General features: G+C 36.9%; 1 protein-coding gene across 3 annotated transcripts in view; it reads left to right on the forward strand.

Moving 5' to 3' along the window:
- Dip-lambda (Dpr-interacting protein lambda) overlaps nt 1-20405 on the forward strand; it is a 233757-nt gene that overhangs the window by 99569 nt on the left and 113783 nt on the right. For all 3 annotated transcript variants that reach the window (XM_076442160.1, XM_076442159.1, XM_076442161.1), the window contains one exon: nt 531-577. Coding sequence is in view for 1 of the 3 variants with exons in the window: in XM_076442159.1 (XP_076298274.1) it covers nt 531-577 (47 nt within the window). In the remaining 2 variants the exon portion in view is untranslated. The remainder of the gene's footprint in view (nt 1-530; nt 578-20405) is intronic.

Below are 20405 nucleotides of genomic sequence, written 5' to 3' on the forward strand. Positions count from 1 at the left end.
ATAAGATATAGCATACGACTTTTTAAAACTGTGTTGTTCATAACTAATTGTTTATTACTAATTATGAAGCAATTTTGCTAATTCTCAAACAAAATCAACGTTTCGATCCTAGTTTGGATCCTTTTCAAGATTTATTTGAATCGCGTCTGTAAAGTAAATATGTTATAATAATTTCAAAAACTATTCAATGAATCCTTATATTTAATCATTCAATAGTTTTTGGAATTATTATAACATATTTACTTTACAGGCGCGATTCAAATAAATCTTGAAAAGAATCCAAACTAGGATCGAAACGTTGATTTTGTTTGAGAATTAGCAAAATTGCTTCATAATTAGTAATAAACGATCGAACCGTTGCGCCGAAAGCATTTAACATTTATTAACAGCAAATACGATCGATAGGAGAAAAATATTGATGTATTTGTGTTGTTCAATTTAGAATAAAATTTATGAAGTATATATCGTACTATTATATCGTACTCATTGTTTATTAATTATACATTAATATTATTATACATTTGTTACAGGACGAACATCAAAGCCAACCACCTGCAGTTTTGATGAAACTATACAGGTCAGTGATAGTTAAAAATGCACACATACGATACTAACTTGTACATAAACAAAACCACGAAAGTTTTTGATGAGCGTAATAAATCTACATTGCCTCCAGTATAAATATTTACTCCGCGTAGCCGAAAATGTATTTACACTGAAGTGGATTTGTAGCTTGGCCAATATTTAACCATTAATCAATATTCAATATCCAACCGTATTGCAACGCAGCAGAAATTGTAAACGCAAGGACAGGACTGTTCGAATACCTATAGCAATTATTTGAACTAGAAAAATTCAAATTGCCATGCGAGACAACTTCGTGGCTACAGCTCCTATTAACTTAATATTGGGGGAGGGAGGTATGCAGGAGTAATAAAATAAAAATAATTATATTAATATAATATAATAAGATATAATAATAATATTAATAAGAATTTTGTTCTTTCTTAACATTCACTTATTTATTCAGAAACTAAATATTACTTGTATATTCGTAAAATTTTGTTAATGTTTTTTCAAGACGACCAGCATACATTTAACTTAAACAATGTTTACATTATTTTGATACATAACTTTTAATTCTAATAATGATACTTTTAAGTTTGGACACTAAGTGTCAAATTATGCTTTCACTTATGTATACCACTCCAAACGACTTCAGACGACTTTGGACCTAAAAATTTCTAACCATTCAAACAATAAAAATAAGAATAAGGTATATCACCAGAATTTAAAGAATTCGTTGATGAGAAGCAAGTTAAAAATATTAAATAATTACCTTACTTCCTGTGTAAATGAAAATATAATCATGGAAAATAAATATCTAATTTAAATTACATTACAATCACACATAGCCTACAAGGAGTGTCAGCGACAATCGCGGCGATACGTCGGGTGATCGTTCGTCAAGTGATATAACGCAAATGAACGTTCAAATACTTCATTATGTTTAATTTTATTGTGTTTTATATATGACAATACAATATACCTTCAAACTAGTGGGTTAGCAAATCATTTCAACGAAAAAATGATTAGTTCTGTTCACAAAAACCGATTTATTGCAAAATCCTGAGGTCGTAGACTAATTTTGAGATCAGATTTGAAATCAGCGTGAAAAAATCTATAGGAAATGATGTGTGGCATGTTCAAAAAAAAATTTTTCGCACGTGGTATTGAAAAAACCGCAATTTTCTTGAAATTGTGAAAGTTTAACGAATTTTCTCAAGGTTATAACACGTTCGTACCATAATCTCCCTATTTTTCCCATATTCTGCCAAGTTTCAGCTTTAATTTTAAAAAAATTTCATCGATCTACCTCATTTCTATCGAAAGTTCTTTGATTTTGTCTCCGATTTGGACGAAAGGTCCCACTGTGCGCCGTATCTATATGGCACCGTATTATAAATTATTATTATTATTCTATAAAATTTGAAACAGTTATCTTAACAATAAATTATTACCGATTACCGACTACCGATAAAGTGACCGACGAATCGCAGTGACTGAATGTGAGAAACAGACATCAGCGCTCGAACCGGAAGTGTATCGTCACAGAACCCTCGCTTTTGTATTTCTGTAAGTGAACTTTGAATGAAACACTCACACACATGGAACGCTACGATACATATTTAATTAAATCAATTGATACTGTTTGAAATGTACCTGATTAGGTAGTATTAAATAAAATAATTAAAATTAATTTTCAGTGAAATACCATGTAGAAGGCAGACATAGTAGCTCAGACCAACCGGGAAACTTACCGCAGGCGGCCGCGCGCGCGCGCGCTTGGCACGCGATAGATATTTAAATTCCCTGGCGTAACAGATTCCTCGAATAATACTTCATATATCGGCCGACTTCAAAGGGATTTATTCGAATCGATCGAACCTAGTATATCCAGCATGTAACCGCGGCCAACTGAACAAGTTGATTAATCGTGGGATATGCGGACGTACTCTTGTCCCGGGTACACGTGTATGTCCGGCTCCGTAATTGAATTGACTAATATGGAAAACCGAGACATAATGGCGCAACCCATAACTGTGTCTGATGCGAATTCATCAGGGAATCAATTAATGTGGGTGTAGCGCAATTTCCGTTTCGCCTTCTTGTAACTGCGGCGCGGCGCGGCGTTCCGAATTCACCGATGTCCTTTGCGTGTCGCTGCGCTATTAGTTCCGCAGACATTTATTTAGTGGAAAATGATATTGAAATATTATTTTCGTTTAATTAACTATTGCTCATATAATGCTGATAATAGAACGGGGATTTTATGCGTTCGTGGTCAAATGGATTGGTTAAATATAAACGTGCGGGGATGGAAGAACTAATAATGATGTTATTATATTATTCGAGACTTGTTAAATTTATTAACAACCGTACCATGACATGGTTGAACATTTTTGATGTCGTGAGAAATTATTAAATAAATTCCCAACCAAAATTCTTTTACACTGGCCACAAGCGGGTCTTTCTCTTGAAAATTGTTTGATCTTGTATAACCTTGGAAGTTTAAACTGCTGTAAATTCGTTACGACAACTCGTACAATTAACTGCCTGGGCTCATTCTAAAGCTTAAAACCTCTACTTTTAACGGATCCTGAGGTACTTTTTTTTACGTAGAATGCTTTTACACTAGCAATTAAGCGGGGAAGCGAAGAATGTATTTTTCTTGAAAATTGTTCGACCTTGTATGTCCTTGGAAGTTTGAACTGTTGTAAGTTTGGAAGAACAACTCGTACAATAATTTACCTGAGCTCATCCTAAAGCCTGAAACTTCTATTTTTCAGGAGTTATAATTCACTTTTTTACGTGGAATGTTTTTACGTGAGTAATTAAGCGCGAAAGTGAGCGATATCCTTCGTTCAAATGTCTCGACAATTAAATATGTTTCTTCTATCGATCGTATTTGCTGTCAATAAATATTAAATGCTTTCGGCGCAACGGTTCGATCGTTTATTACTAACTATGAAGCAATTTTGCTAATTATCAAACAAAATCAACGTTTCGATCCTAGTTTGGATCCTTTTGTCGATAATTAATTGAATAACCTGATGAGAAACAGATCGCGCAACCATGTACCAGGGCTCATTCGACAATCCGAATCCTCTTCTTACATCTCGACCAGGAGTTGATTTTTTTTGGATCGCGTGTTTCCCAAGCGTAACAAGTAAAAATGGTGGCCGGAGTCGTTCGACTGCAATCAGTGATCTTGTAAAAGGATTTCGGGGAGCGAGCCGAGGCGTCGTAGATTTTGAGAAGTTTTCCGAAGAAAAAGGACGACATCAGAGGGAATTGTCGAAGTGATTTTTAGCTCGGGCGAAACTCTCGGAACAATCTGTCCATTGAGATTACGTTCCTCTCGGCAAATTGGAGAATTAAAGGGAATGGCTTTCGTTCGACGTAGCCTGCGCTTTAATTCGATAACTAGAATGCAATTTAATGAGATCTAAAAGCCAGAGGGATTCGAGCGTGAAGCACTGGTAGAGCTGAGAAAAAAAAAAAGAAGAGGAGACCCAGCGCACGGAAAGTTCTGACGTTGCTGCCAATGTTTTATACATAACTTCCGAACTATGACTAACTATGTTAATTTGAAAACGAAGCGTCCACAATAAGTCCATCGCGTATACCACGTTCTTTTCTCGCTGGAACGGTGTTTACAAATATTTTATTTTCCACTTAAAAATATACGGAGAAATATTACAAATATTATTATAGATTTTAAATGAGAAATATACATTTAGCAACAGCTATAGGCAATGTTATTCATCGCATGGTTAAACAATTATTAGGTCATCCCATGAGTTCGTGCCATTTTTCGAGCGGTTGCATATGTTAATTTTGTAAACATACCTTTAAGTTTGTTTTAGGTATTTCCAGAGCGTCTGACATCTCCTCAACTGATAAACTTCGTGATTTCTGTACAAAGTCTCGAATTTTCTCTTCGTCTGTCTGAGAAGGATGCCCGGAACGTTCTTGGTCTTCTAACACTAAATCTACCAACACCGGTCAAAATGACCGGTTCCAGGACAATTAGAAAAGTAATAAAACTGATTCATAAGGAACGATTTTATAGATATCTTTAGTTGTGCACTGGTTACAATAGGAGCTGCACATAGTCTAAATAAAATCAATCTTGTCATATTTATAAGGGAACATGCACCAGTTACTTTTGAGACTCGGTAGGTTTAGTGCTAAATAAACATTCCCACCTTTAAAACGTTGAAACCACTTCCTACAGATACGAGATGAAAGCACACTTTCTCCGTAAACAGCACATATGTACGGTGTTACTGGACTTCCTTTCCGAAATTTATTGTACACTCCTCCAAAGAATTAAGGGATCACTTCTGCGAACCCGAAAAATTGCTCCCACTTTACGTGATCATAACTCCGTCAAAAATTACCATATCAATATCGTTAAACAATGTTTTGAAAGCCTGAAACCGCTAGTTTCAGATGCTCTGTTTCAAATGGTTGCTATGTTGGTTTTTTACAAAGTTATAGCGAGATAAAGACAACATTGACGGTTAACAAAAATTTTGTGCAACTTTGGAACATCACACGGAGAGCAACAAATTTTTTTGATAAATCGCGTTAATATCATTTGGAAGGACCATCTTTCCTGTGTAAATTGTGTGGTTGTTGAATATGGTGCGATCTTTTTATTCGAGTTATTCAACATTGAAGTAAATATGGGCTTTTTAACTTTATCTGGCTCCAGAAAGTGAAAAAAGTATCGTAGAATCTTGTGCAAAAAAGCAATAGAAAGAGCGTTTCTTTCTCTTCAAGGCACTCCGTTTGTTTTTTCAATTTCATTAACATTTCGATATACCAGGTGTTCCTGAAAATATGCTTAAAGAATGCACAATTTCCATTTTTCCTTTAACTCGCCGTATCTCGGCAAGAAATGATCGTAATACCATGATCCGAACGTCAGATTGCGGCAGAGATTCTGCCGATTCGATTGAGTACCCCATGAACTCGCTGCGTCAATTTTTTACCTATGGCAGCTGTGTTTGAAGTTAGTGCTTCGCAGAAATTAGCGCGCCACGTACAGCTGCTGCCTGACACAGTGGAAAAGGATCAAACTCGATTCAAAATCAAAGAACTTTCGATAGAAATGAGGTAGAGCGATGAAATTTTTCTTAAATTAAAGCTGAAACTTTGCACAACATAGGAAAAATAGGGAGATCATGGTACGAACGGTTTTTAACGTTGAGAAAATTCGTTGAACATGTAGAATTTCAAGAAAATGTGGTTTCTCCAGTACCACGCGCGGAAAACATTTTTTTAAACATGCTATATATCATTTCCCTTAGATTTTTTCACGCTGATTTCAAATCTGGTCTCAAAATTTGTCTACGACCTCAGGATTTTGCAAAATCTTGCAAGAAATCGATTTTGGAAATTGTGCATTTTTAAACATATTTTCAGAAACACCTGGCATATCGAAATGTTAATGAAATTGAAAAAACAGAAGGAGTGCCTTGAAGAGAAAGAAACGCTCTTTCTACTGCTTTTCTGCACAAGATTCTACGATAATTTTTTCGCTTTCTGGAGCCAGTTTACAGTTAAAAAGCCCATATTTACTTCAATGTTGAATAACTCGAATAAAAAAAATCGCACAATATTCAACAACAACACAATTTACACAGGAAAGATAGCTCTTCGAAATGATATTAGCAACAATTTGATACAGATCATCTGAGATTAGAGGTTTCAGGCTTTCAAACCACTGTTTAACGATATTGATACGGCAATTCTTGACGGAGCTATGATCACGTAAAGTGGGAGCAATTTTTCGGGTTCGCACAAGTGATCCCTTAATTCTTTTGAGGAGTGTATGATATGAGATGTCGGAAATGGATACACATTTCGCTCGTGATTTTTCACTGCTAGGATCCACTGTGTTCTCTAGATAATTCGATGCGTGAAATGTATACACAAACGTCGGCACAAATTTATGGGATGACCTAATATTCCTCGATACACTTTCAAAATTTCCTAAATCAACATCCCGACTTTTCTGCATACGTTTCGGTTGATCTAGGCAAATCAGGATAGCGTTCCGAGTATTTTGAGTGGCGGCGGAGTCATTGAGTTACGCATGCATGACATTTGCATCCGCGATGCAACATAGATTGACGAAAGATGAACTTGAGGGAGCCGGAGTTACAGTCGAAGGAGGAGAAAGGCTTGACAGGAGCGAGCTAAATGAAGGCTCAGATTCCATCAGCGTCGGATGAACAGAACCCAGCACTAATCCCGGCTTCCTCCACACGGGAAGCCGGAAGAGCTGAATGCCTCGATGCTTTCGATGACTTTGTTAGACGGTGGATTGACTTCGTCAGACCGGCTGTCGAACTTTACTCGAGATGCATACTTTTGAGTTACAGCGCGCCAGCGATAGTGCGGGCTTAGGTTTCCTCACTGGGAAACAATTAACACTGACGCGACTAACTGGGGACGTTGTAAACTTGTTTCCAAGACTAGCAGTGGGAAAAAAACAACCCGTGGAAGGGATAGTGAAACGTTCCGGCTTTCAAATAAGCGTAAGTGCATCGTCGTGAGACTTTTTTTACGAAGTTATGTAACGTGAAACTTTCTGGGGACGTATAAGTTTGAAGAATTTTCAAGAAAAATACATTCTTCGTTTCTCCTCTTTATGTTAGGTTTAAAAGCATCCTAAATAAAAAAGCGCTTTAGAACTCGTTAAAAGCTGAAATTTCAAGCTTTAAAATGAGCCCAGATAGATTATTGTGCGAGTTGCTGTTACGAATTTACAACAGCTTAAACTTCCAAGGTCATACAAGGTGGAAAAATTTTCAAGAAAAAGACATTCTTCGCTCCCCCGCTTAATTACTCGTGTAAAAACATTCTACGTGTAAAAGTGCTTTAGAACTCGTTAAAAGTAGAAGCTTCATGCTTCAGAATGAGTCCGGGAAGATTATTGTGCGAGTTGTTTTTACGAATTTACAACAGTTCAAACTTCCTAGGGAAAATTTTTGTTCGTCCGTTCCGAATTCCAATAACAGAGAATGAAACCGAAAAAATAACGACGATCGGGAGTAACGTAACGCTTCTTAAAACTCCCTAAACGGAAAAGGATTTTTCGGGGATATAATTTCGGCCATTGAAATCGCGCCGGAAGCCCCGTTCTCCGAGGGGCGATGAGTCCCGAAACGAATGATGAATCGCGCCTTACGAAGAGGATTTCTGACAATGACTGGAAAACGGCTGAATAAGAATGCACTCGAGTCGAGTGGCCAGCTGGTCGACCGGAGGAAAAGAAATCCTGCTAACGAACATCCTGCTATGAAATTCACGATAGTAATTCCTGACTGGGGAATTCCGAGCGCTCCGGCCGGAAAACTCGTTTCCAGGATGACGGCCGGATGGGGAAAACCGCATCTCCTTCGAAATGTCTCCACCGATTCCTATGGATTCCACTCCATTTTTAGTCGGGCTTAACGAAAACTCGACCCTTCCAACCCGCTTTATTACTCCTTACAGTCATAATAGTAGGATCAAAACCCTCGAACCCTGCCTCGTCACTGAGATAATCATTTTCGCTGAGTGAGAGATAGCACAATTTCACTTCCAAAGAATTTTCATCTAGTGCCTACAGTTTTTCTTATATTTAACGGCTACATACCCTCGCCTCGGTACGATAAAACAATCGATTTTTCGAAAATGTATAATTTTCAATACAGGGTGAGTCCGAAGAAACAGAACACCTAAATATCTCCGTTACTTTTCGTTGTACAAAAAACTCTTCTTAGGACAAAGTTATACTATTTGAAGGGCCACATGTAACGGTGTAAGGGAAAAAATTTTCAAGGTCATTTTTATATGAGATTTCAAGGTCATCGATGTTTTTTTTAATGGAATGATATATATCTTCGTTAACGTGTAAAGTTGCAGCTGACAAAATAACGAATTCATCCATGGAACACAATATGACCTACAAATGACCTTCAACCCAGAAAAATGGAATAAATAAAATTCAACGTGCAAGATTCATTTGCGTCATTTCTGTTACGCAAAATGTTCAAAATATTCCCTTGAGCTGCTATAGATTTACTTCACTGCTTCTCTTAAACACTGTTGACTTTCTCCATAAATGAAAATCATATCAATCTTATTTTCCTTCGAGTAACGCATTGTGAAACGTTCATCGATAAACTGATAGATTAGAAATCTTAGAAACAGTGGAAATCTGATAGCAAGAAGGTCTTCAGAGTAATTAGTAGTTGATTACACGATTCTGTACGAATACATAGGTGAAGGTATATCATAAATGTCTTCCTGTCAACACCGAATCTGCTATTATGTTGTGTATTGCGATAGATTTGAATGTATAGCAGCTCAAGGGAACATTTTTGAACATTTTGCGTAACAGAAATAAAGCAAATGAATCTTGCACGTTGAATGTTATTTATTCCATTTTTCTGGGTTGCAGGTCATTTGTAGGTCATATTGTGTTACATGGATGAATTCGTTATTTTGTCAGCTACAACATTACGTTGACGAAGATATATCATTCCATTTAATAAAACATCGATGACCTTGAAATCTCATTGAAAAATGACTTTGAAAATTTTCTCCTTTACACCGTCACATGTGGCCCTTCAAACAGTGTAACTTTGTCCTAAGAAGTTTTTTTTGTACAACGAAAAGTAACGGAGATATTTAGTGTTCTGTTTCTTCGGACTCACCCTGTATAATAGGCCTTAATATGGGCCCAGAAGAATTCTCGATGATTGTCCTCGATTGTTTTTCATTATTCCTTTATGAAACTTTCACCAACACATTCGTGACTTTTCTCTGGTTCAAATGAGCAGAAACACGACCCCATTCGCATTACCATTTCCTTGTTTAATTCATGATTTAGTAGAACCTCGATTATCCGAACCGATATTATCTGCATTCTCTAATATGCACCATTCAAGATACAAATCAGTGAACGTTTAACTTAGCAACTAGGTGACTATCAGATATTTCACCGATCGGTTCGGATAATCGAGGTTCTATTGAATCGTGGATTAAATAAGTACATGTAATGCAAATAGCGTCGTGTTGGGGCTGAATTTAACGAGAAAAATGTCACGAATATACTGGTAAAAGTTTCATTTAAAAATTCATCAGAAACAACAAAGTTTTGTGATTTTTTATAAAAGCCAGAATGAGGAACAAGTTCAGTTCATCAACTAGAAAATTACTTATGATAAGAGTGAGGTTGTCATTGATGTTTGTTATCATACATTTTTCCTTATGTTTGAAAATGTATAAAAATTTGCGTTCTGGTAATTATATTATAATATAATATGGCAATATATTGACAGAAAAATCGGATAATAATGTGTCTGAGCTCGTTTTCACGATTGAAGTGTCCACTTTTAACATGTCGAAGTTGCTTTTACAATGAGTGCTTTCGTAATATAATATCTGTTTCCTGGGTCATCAAAAATAGCTTCTCATTGTTCAGAGATGGTAGGTACAGTTGTTGTTATCGAGCATTAATTCCGAGGGAAGCAACGCGGGAGTGACGTGTGTCTGACGTACGATGTCGTCGGCCTTCGATACGTCGATCACTATTGACGACAGGGCAGCAAGCTAGGATCAGAACGCGTGTTCTGCAACAATTGCTTTCTAATTAAGTTTCTGGCTCTTATCTTCTCATTAACACGTTTCCACGGTCGAAGCGAAAAAATGCAACCCAGTGCAACGAAACTCGAGGCTTTACCTTTTTAAACGAGCCAAGGTAGTTTATTGTCCGATTACTTCATGAACATAGCACACACTAAACCCTAAGTTTCTAAGACAAAGAAGCAAAGATTTAAAAAATAAAATTTACGAAAAAAGGGTACGGTTTATCAAGAGCAGCCCACGACGCCAGAAAATATGAAGGAACGAATAATTGCTGCATGTGCTGATATGAAACCTGAAATCATCGAAAGAGCTGTATAATCTGTCGTTTTTCGAAGGACATCATTTCGAACATTTATTGCAGTAATAAAAGTGATTATTTACAAGTTCAAGTTCATGGTCGAATTTCTGTTACCGTTGAAATCTGAAATGTCGCTGAAACTAAGTTCTGCATTAATTAGCAAATTTTAGAGTTCACGGTCTTTTCAAGGTCGTGCTATTAAACATGGATGAATGCACAATAATGTTTGCTATAACATACAACAACAAAAAAATGTGTATATATATGTAAAAAAACACGAGTGATCTTGAAAAAACCGATTAAAAAATTACGATTTATAAAAAACGATTCTTCCATCTGATTCGTCTTTTGAAACCATTTAGATTACGTTAAAAACATTTTTTGTATCTTCAGAGATAGAGGAGATATTTAGGTGTCCTGTTTTAGACGAAACACGATATATAACTTATTTCACTTGACGTGTGTCGGATCTCAGGTCGACTTATTCCACTTGACAGTTCACTGAACCTTGAAAAATGGCAATATTTTAATTTTTATATGAATTCGTGTATATTATAATATATACAAATTTATATACACTATAATTAAAATACAAATTTCAATATAAATTTGTATACATTATAATATACACAAATTCATATTAAAATTAAAATATTGCCATTTTTCAAGGTTCAGTGAACTGTCAAGTGGAATAAATCGGCCTGAGATCTGACACACGTCAAGTGAAATAAGTTGATCTATAGTCAGACAAGAGTGGCAGTGGCCGATCTGAAATGAAGCAAACGACAAGTAGGGTTGTCCAGTCTATGGTTGGCCAAACACTGTAGCTTGACCGATCGCCAGACAAGTGGTACAGGTCGACTTATAGTCGGAGAAGTGACAACTGGAATAGGTCAATTTGTGGTCTAACAAGTAGAATGGTTCAATCTAGTGTCAGACAAGCAACGAGTCAAATAGATTTACTTATAATTAGTTAAGCAAAAGACATCTTTATGGATCAATTCAAATAAGTTGAATCCCAGATAGTATACGACGTCTTAAAGACCTCCATTTTACGTTTATTTCAACTCTGAAAGTCGTACGTCCTAAGAAGACTCTTTAACGTTTACGTCTTTCAGACCATAAACAGTGTGGTTTTTATATACCCATAATCTAGCAGTATCAGCATTGGTATTATTAGATCGAGTTAATCTTTTTGCTTCAACTTCAATTTTTCAATTTTGTCCCCAGTTTCGACTTCAATTTGAACTTCAATTTTTCGAATTTTAATTTCAACTTCAATTTACAATTAAAAGGAATTGGTGACGATGTAGCCACCTTATGAAAATTTCGTTAAGAACAAAGGATTGATCGATCTATAAAAGGGATGGCTCCTCATCGGGAGCTCAGTACACCGTCAACCATCAGTCCACATTACAAATGGATAAAATACCATAGTCGACAGTCAATATTTCAAAGTCTCATATTTAAAAGTTCAGTGACCAGTTTAGTAAAGTTAATCACTACAGGAAAGGAAAAGGCGTGTTAAACCCCCGGAGCACCAACAAACCACATCATCCAATCCAGCGCAGAAGCGACTGTTCAATTATGTATCCGAAATTTGGTGCTTAGAATATACTTTTGTTTATTTCTATTCGAATTAAAATATTAAATCATTTTTAAAGAGTTTACCCAACTTTTCAATTTCTACGTTCCAATTCCAAGATCAAAGCCATAGAATATTAAGAAAACGTCAATTACCCGAACCGAAGCCGGTGATTGCAGTTTGGTTCAAAACTGAGTTTTACCTACAATTAAAATCGTTCAAATTAAACTTCAAATCTTTAATACGTCCACCTTAGGACATAACAATTGTAATTTCGACCAATGGTAATTTTTAGCTAGCGAACTAATCCTTCTAACATTTCAAAAGAATCCATGTCGTTTGGCCCAATCTGCAAAAAGTTATGAATTTTTAAATGGTGTTTCATTTTCCCCGAGTATACAGGGTGTGTAAACAGTAATGGTCATCCGTCATCCAACATTTACGATTTGTAAAGTGTTTACTGTATACGTGTATACTTATGGCACATATGACGACATTAAACTGTATAGTGTTTACGGGCGAGACTCGGAAGCGATTGTGAAGCAGAAAAAAACGGCGAAAGTGTGAGCTTTCCAGCCGCATAAAATTACAGTGGCATTCTTATTGCAGCAGGCGTCGCGCCGCGCTCCGCGCGGTTGCGGGTTCAAATGCAAATGGCGGACAGGCACCTCAATCCGGTCATTTCGGCCGCGTGTCGCGAGCTGGAAGTTTGATAAGCGAGACGACGTTGATTGGGGACCAGCTGGGTACCAAACGACACGTTCCGGGATGGTCCTCCGCAGCTGCACAAGTATAATGCAACTAGAAATTAGGGCAAAGCGACAGGATGCTTGAAATCATCGGTATCGCGGCATGAATCTCGCTACGCGACTTCTATGCACACCGAACGAACGATACCAGCGTTTCTAACATTTCGAGGGGAAGTTGAACAAGTGACAGTCCCTGGCCAGGCCCTCACTGTCCTATCGTCCATTGTCAAATCGTTGACAAACGAATGCATCAGAGATTGCAGGGCTGTGACACGACAAATCGATTTTTCGCGTCGATGTCCGCGATTTTGCTGGAATCGAACTATAGTATAGTGTAATGTAGATTAGAGACGACGGGAACTTCACTCACATCATTTTGATGGTTTTCAATTTGCTTGGAAAATACAGCTATTTGAATATTTGTCTATTTTTATGAATTTTTATCTTGAAAACTATTTGGTAAATTCAGTTGATTCTTTTTCTATTCGAATCTAGAAGGATTCGACTATCATTAGAGAACTTTTACACTGAAAATTTATTTCTATAATATTGACAATTCTATTCAAAATAGTTGCATTATATGAGACTGTATTTGTGAACAAGGCTCCATTTATTAATTTTTATCTTGAAAACTATTTGTTGAATCAAGTTGATCCTTTTTTTATTTTAATCTGGAAGATTTGGACTATCTTGGAGAATTTTTTACAATGAAAATTTATTTTTATAATATTCATAATTCTATTCAAAATAGATCGCATTCTGAAGTACTTAATTTAGTTTCATTATACGAGACTGTATTTGTGAACAAGGCTCCATTTATTAATTTTTAGCTTGAAAACTATTTGTTGAATCAAGTTGATACTTTTTTCTTTTAATCTGGAAGATGTGAACAATCTTGGAGAATTTTTTACAATGAAAATTTATTTTTATAATATTGACAATTCTATCTAATTTCGAATATTATTTACTATACCGGATTGATTCTTTTTATGATTTAATATAGAAGTATTGGACAATCATTGAAGAATTTTTTATTGAATAATAAATTAAAGGATTTTTTGTTAAATATTATATAACAGCAACGTTACGATGTCAATATATTTGAACGCACGAACGATCCAACAACCATAACCAATCCATAAAAGCAAAGCTGAACGAAGAGGGAATAAAACGCTCCAGTTTAATTACAAATTATGTGAGCTTTTAATATTAAACACATTTTTTAATATTTAAATTTGACAGTAATGCGGGAAACTCACTTTTATTTTTCCAACAGAGAATTTGATTTCGTAATGTTCGACATGGCGAAAACATTGATTAGGGAAATCATTCTACAAATGTTATTAAGTAAATCAAATGCAGGGGAATGATTGAAATATTTACAATTGTAATTACAACAAAATTAATGTTTTACAATTGTAATTACAACAAAATTAAGCCCAATTAGTACGATTAAAAAACATTCATCCAATAGACAGTTTTTCGGATGAAACTTCATGGACAAATTGGCAAAAAATACGTGAACTCTAAGGGATTGTTGTAGATCAATTGTACTGTCAATTTTGTTAATGTTAAGATTTATCATATGTCCACTTTACTCTATTTTAATGATTGACATTTCCGTTCATGCTATTTCATTCAGTCCAGGTTACAAATTACTCTACAGAGTACCCCAAGAATGTTGTACTTGAAAGGGGTGATTCCTGAGGTGATTTAAAGTAACTTTTTCCTTTGCGAAAATGTTCTCTGCGGCATTGTTAAATAGTTATTAACGAAAAACACGGACCAATCAGAGCGTGGCTAGTAGACTGATTCCCGTAGGGTGACTGGTACCGCTGAGCACGGCGTTGGCATTGGCGGCGCCGGGATTCGCCCACTGTTGCCCCGCCTTGATTGCTCCGCGGTTTTTCCTTAATAACACCTCAACCAAGCAGCGGAGAACATTTTCACAAAGGAAAAAATTACTTTAAATCACCTCAGGAATCACCCCTTTCAAGCACGTGAGACATTAAATTAAATATTTAACATTTACGATCGATAATCGGGATTATTTTAACATATGACATTGTTGGGACACCGGAAGAAATTGATTAATTCAATAATCATGAATTAAAAATATTGAAACATCATTTTGACGGATCTCGTAATGTTAAACAGTTTCCTGATCGTGTTACACGGTGGTTCACAGTATTTCTCAGAAGCCCGCAGCCCAACAACTACAATAACAAAAATTCCATTAAAACTGACACAAAACGAGCTTTTCCAGAAACCCGCGGGGACACCTCCGCGACCCCATGAAAATGAAAAAAGGGTTGCAGCGGTCGGATAACCTTGATGGCGTTAATTAGAAAATGGAAACGAAATTTCCAGGGAACTTTTGCCCCATTCTCGAGCCGGTATTTGCATATGTACACGTGGACGTTGGAGGGTGGGAGGGAGAGGGATGGTTGGGTGGTTGGGCTGGCGGAAAAATTGACGAAGTCTAGGAGGCAAGGGCCAGAAAATGCCTGGGGCGATGCCTAATGAGCTTCCTGTAGCATCGAGTCGTCGCCTCTATGACTGGCATTCAGGGTCCGTGACAGCGCGGTGATTCAACGCCGGGGAGCGAACGAGATCCAAGGCAGGGACGAGGCTCGCAAAGCCGATGACAATCGGCAGCTAGCGTGGCCATTGTCTTAGCCGGCCGGCCGAGGGAGGGATTTTCAAAACGTTTTAATAACTCGTTCTTTCCCTTGGACGCGGCCTCCGCCTTTTTTCCCCCGCCTTTTATGCGAGCCTCTTCCTTGAGCGAGCAAGCGAGCCCCGGCAAGATCAGCCGGTAATTATGCGTGTTTGTTCCTGCAAAATAGCGCCGCGGCTCTAGCGGGAACCGGCGCGACGCGGCGCGACGAGTCTTTTTTAACCCTTGTACCTAATCTGTGAAACTTGCACGTTCGGTGCTTTATACGATTATTAGGTTGTGTCGAGTTGGTTCATTTCAAGATAGCTGCAAAGCAAATCAAATATAGGGTGATATCTGTCCAATGAATGATCGCTATTCGTATTTGCTGAATATAGTTGCAAATATTGTATCGTATTAGGTCGATTAGGTCAGTGCAGCCAGATTACAGGGCCTTAAAAAGTTTCACAGTTAACTGTTTTTTACAATTAATCATTATTTTTTTGAATGTCACCACTTTTTTTATATCGTTATAATTTCTTCCAATTTTACTAACCACCTGTTGAAAAGCAATTAACAATTTTTTTCCACATCGGTACAAATTTTTACAATTTTACTAACCATATGTCGAGGACTGACAACTCTACTCTTCGCAAATAATAAATATCGCGAAATTTAAAACGACAACCCTGACATATTAATGGAAGACCCTTTGTTCGATCCAAGTCCAAAAAATTTGACTAAAAACCAAAGATAAGTAAAATCGATCATTGAAAATCGTGAATGATTTGCATTTTTATTTTTGGCTAGAGCTCGGTCGGTTTTCGCGAGGCCCTTATACCTCGTGCGAGTGGGAGCGAGATAGACCTATAGGGATTCACGGGTGTAAGACAAAGACAAGACATAAGAGTCGACCAACAACAGGCGTCCCTCGTTGGACGGTTCGTCATAGGGAAGGATAACGGGTGGGAGTGAGATGCTATTACCCGAACATACACGTGTAAGAGACAGAAGTCGATACGTGTATAAGACCCATAGGTGAGACAAGGCTAGGAACGTCACATACTTACACGTTGGAAAGAGAGGGTACACGTGGGACTTCTCTCTCAGGGACCTCCCTAGACCCGACCAAGGGGTTCAAAGGGACCTAGGCGAGTGAGGTGTCGTTTCCATGGCGTTATTCCCGGAGAACAAGATTATGCTATTCCCACCCATGAAAAACGAACATAGAGGAAGTTAGGCTAAAAAATTAGGTCAAAGGCCGTAATTAGAGAACAATAAAGTGCGACACAGGTTTTCCTCCTGATTTCTAGCAGGAATCAGGACTGAAACAAACATATTAGGATATAAAAAAATTACTATAGGTGCGATTAGGCGAGTTTTTTTATAAGAAATCTTAATACTTACATGCGGCACATACACTCCTCAAAAATTAAGGTATGACTTGTGCGAACCCGAAAAATTGCTCCCACTTTACGTGATCATAACTCCGTCAAAAATTGCCGTATCCATATCGTTAAACACTGGTTTGAAAGCCTGAAACCTCTAATCTCAGATGATCTGTATCAAATTGTTGCTAATATCATTTCGAAGAGCTATCTTTCCTGTGTAAATTGTGTGGTTGTTGAATGTTGTGCGATTTTTTTATTCGAGTTATTCAACATTGAAGTAAATATGGGCTTTTTAACTTTAACTGGCTCCAGAAAATGAAAAAAGTATCGTAGAATATTGTGCAAAAAAGCAATAAAAAGAGCGTTTCTTTCTCTTCAAGGCACTCCTTTTGTTTTTTCAATTTCATGAACATTTCAATATACCAGGTGTTTCAGAAAATATGCTTAAAAAATGCACAATTTCCATTTTTCCATTATAAGAAATCGATTTTGCAAAATCCTGAGGTCGTAATCTTTTGAGACCAGATTTGAAATCAGAGTGAAAAGATTTACGGGAAATGATATATAGCATGTTAAAAAAAAAATTTTTCCACGCGCGGTACTGGAGAAACCACATTTTCTTGAAATTCTACATGTTTAACGAATTTTCTCAACGTTGAAAGACGTTCGTACGTAAGAAATTGAACAAAAAAAAAGATACTGTACATGTATGTATTTGTTCTTACATTTAAAAGAAACAACTTGGTTATATGGACATTTCAAGCTTCAAAATAAGGCGAAGTAGATCCTCTTGTAATTTCTTCGCGCGGATGTGAATTGGTTGAATTCCTCCAACTCCCATAGACGTTTGAATCTAAAATCCTCAAGAACCATCTCCGCCGTCTTGACCGCTTACAAAAGAATCTTTAAAAAAGCGACTTAGTGCTATGAAAAGTAGAGACTTCACCCGTTAAAGGGTTCTGGCAGATCGCCGACCATTTTTTTTCTCCTCGAGTTACAATCTATTACATTTTTAATACGATTTAATTGGTCGTTCTCAGGAAAAAGAATCATTCTTAATTTCTCATGCAGTGCTTCCTCAAAAGCAGCATTACTCAGGTGTGTCAAAGCCGGAGGTTTCAATCTTCAAAAGTTGAAATAAGTTAATTTTTTACTTCTTGACAAATAGAACCATCTTCGCTTTCTCGGCCATTTACATATGCATAAGTATCTTTTTGAAAAGGCAATTAAGGGTGTCAAAAGTGAAGCCTCTAAAATTTAAAATAAGTTCAGGTAGACGATTGTAAAATTTTGTTTCAGCAATTTGCCGTAGGTTGAAAATCATAAATGATTTCAATCTGAAATTTAAAAAAATTAGTATAGAATGTATAGAAATGTATAGAATATTGTTTCAAGAATTTACAACAAGTTGGATATCAGAAATGATTGTTCTTAAAACTCTCTCAGCCTGTGTAAAATTTCTAGCGCAGAGGTAAGCATTAAATTTAATTATCACCGTGATAATAACAATTTGAAATTCTCAGCCGACTCGATGCAACCACAATTGCCATTTTTTCATAAACGAGAAATTAAAATTCTTGTTGCGGGACCGCAGGCTGCAAGGCGCGCCTTAATGAAATAATACCTCCTCGACATGCGAAGCTGGTGTTAACGCGGTTGCTGCGATTCTTATTCGCCAAAGAATCTCGGCCGGAAGCTTAAATTGTGTCAAATAGGTTTAAACAGTTTATTTACTTGTACGAAGCAGCCGCCTCATTCGATTTGTCGACGAACACACGCTGAAGTGCTCTCCTCGCTGCGCCATTGTACGCTCGGAATGCATTTTTGTTGCATTCGAACAGGGGGAAAGTTTAAACCAGTATTTTTTAAGAAACGTGCGGATCGCCGATTTTGTTAAACCTTCGTTGAGATATAATTTACAGAAAAGTGTGTTGTACAACTTAGAAAACAGGTTGAAAATCAACCCTCAAGGTAAAGAAAAACGTCAACTTTGAAGAGAAACAGCTCGAGAATTTCTTTTTTATGTCACGTTTAGTCTCATTTTAATCAGAAAAACATCACGAATGTGTTGCTAAAACTTTCATATAAAAATAACGGAAGAACAAAAAGATTTTGTTATCGGATCCGTATTGTTTCACCGATCGTGTTATACAATAGTTCCGGGCGATCGAACTTCTGAACCGCTTCTCGCGATAATGGGGATAAATTTTTTACAAATATCGTGCACATCTCTTTCACTGATATCGAGACATTACTGCACTTCACGTAAAACTGCACCGCATCGATTTTTCGGTGCGCCATAGTTCTTTTCGACAAGGGAAAAACAACCCTTAAAGTACAGGAGGAACGTGAACTTTAACGACTAATAACAAATTTAACTGTCAAAGTAGATTTCCAAGTAGTGTATTTAAACATTTAACATAAACAATCAGACATTCCCCAATTAGTTACCATTACACATAATAAATACAGGGTGTTCCAAAAGTTACTAAACCATTTTAAAATAGATTAACAAAAATTAAGTAAACATTCACGTTTATTCTGTAATAAACAAATCCGAATTTTAAATGTTTTTCATATCGAAAAGAAATTTGGTTGTCTAATCAAATTTCCAAAAGAGTCCATTTGTTTAAAAGTTTTATTAGAAAGAAACATTGTTAATAGGGAGTTCAAAGGTGAGCTTTAAGCGGAATTATAGTTGTTTATTTAATATAACGATTTAATGTTTGAGGTATTGTATTAATCATACTTCGTTTAAACGAATTGAAAATGGCGATGCTCTAAAACGGGCAGGCAAAGGGAAATTTAGCTTTAATGAAACGCAATTAACTGGCGTTCCTTTAATTAGCGGTGTTCTATAACATGATTCAATTAGTTCTTTGTAACCACTGAAAGTGGCTAACGAACAAAGTTATACGCCTTTACGGCGCGCCGCGGCGGCGTTTTGATTACAAACAGAAATTTCTCGGGGAAATTTCTGCGGCGGCCTCTGTGCACGACAACGGCCATGGCAACGGGGGACTGTCTATACTAATATTTATGATCGTGGCGTTTATTTCGGCGCCGGGCCAGCAAAGTTGTGTACAAATCAATTGTTAGTTAATTTACGCTTTCGCCTAGAATTATGGACACGCGAATTGTTCATTAGAGGGATGCTGCTCTGTAATGGCGTACTCATCAGTCGTTCTAATGAACGGCCACGCGACGACTATATTTTCTGCAAATGTGTCGCGAGCATAATAATGAGCCGATACTGTTGCACACACACAATTATAAATTTCTAATACAAAAATATTAAACTAATCCATTCTAATTGTAATACTATAAAGTAGATGATGCTGTTTCCGCGATATTGAAACATAAGAATATAGTCGATGCGTTCGACCGACGAGTGTCGAGGCTTGGTGGGCGAAGATTTCCGATGATCGGCGACAAGCGCCGATCAACGGAAGAAGACGCAAGTGGACGATGACCGTTGGGAGGCGTTGGTCGTGTATCTTTTTGTCTT

The sequence above is a fragment of the Lasioglossum baleicum genome, chromosome 17 (genome assembly GCF_051020765.1).
Source record: "Lasioglossum baleicum chromosome 17, iyLasBale1, whole genome shotgun sequence".
NCBI classification, from domain to species: domain Eukaryota; kingdom Metazoa; phylum Arthropoda; class Insecta; order Hymenoptera; family Halictidae; genus Lasioglossum; species Lasioglossum baleicum.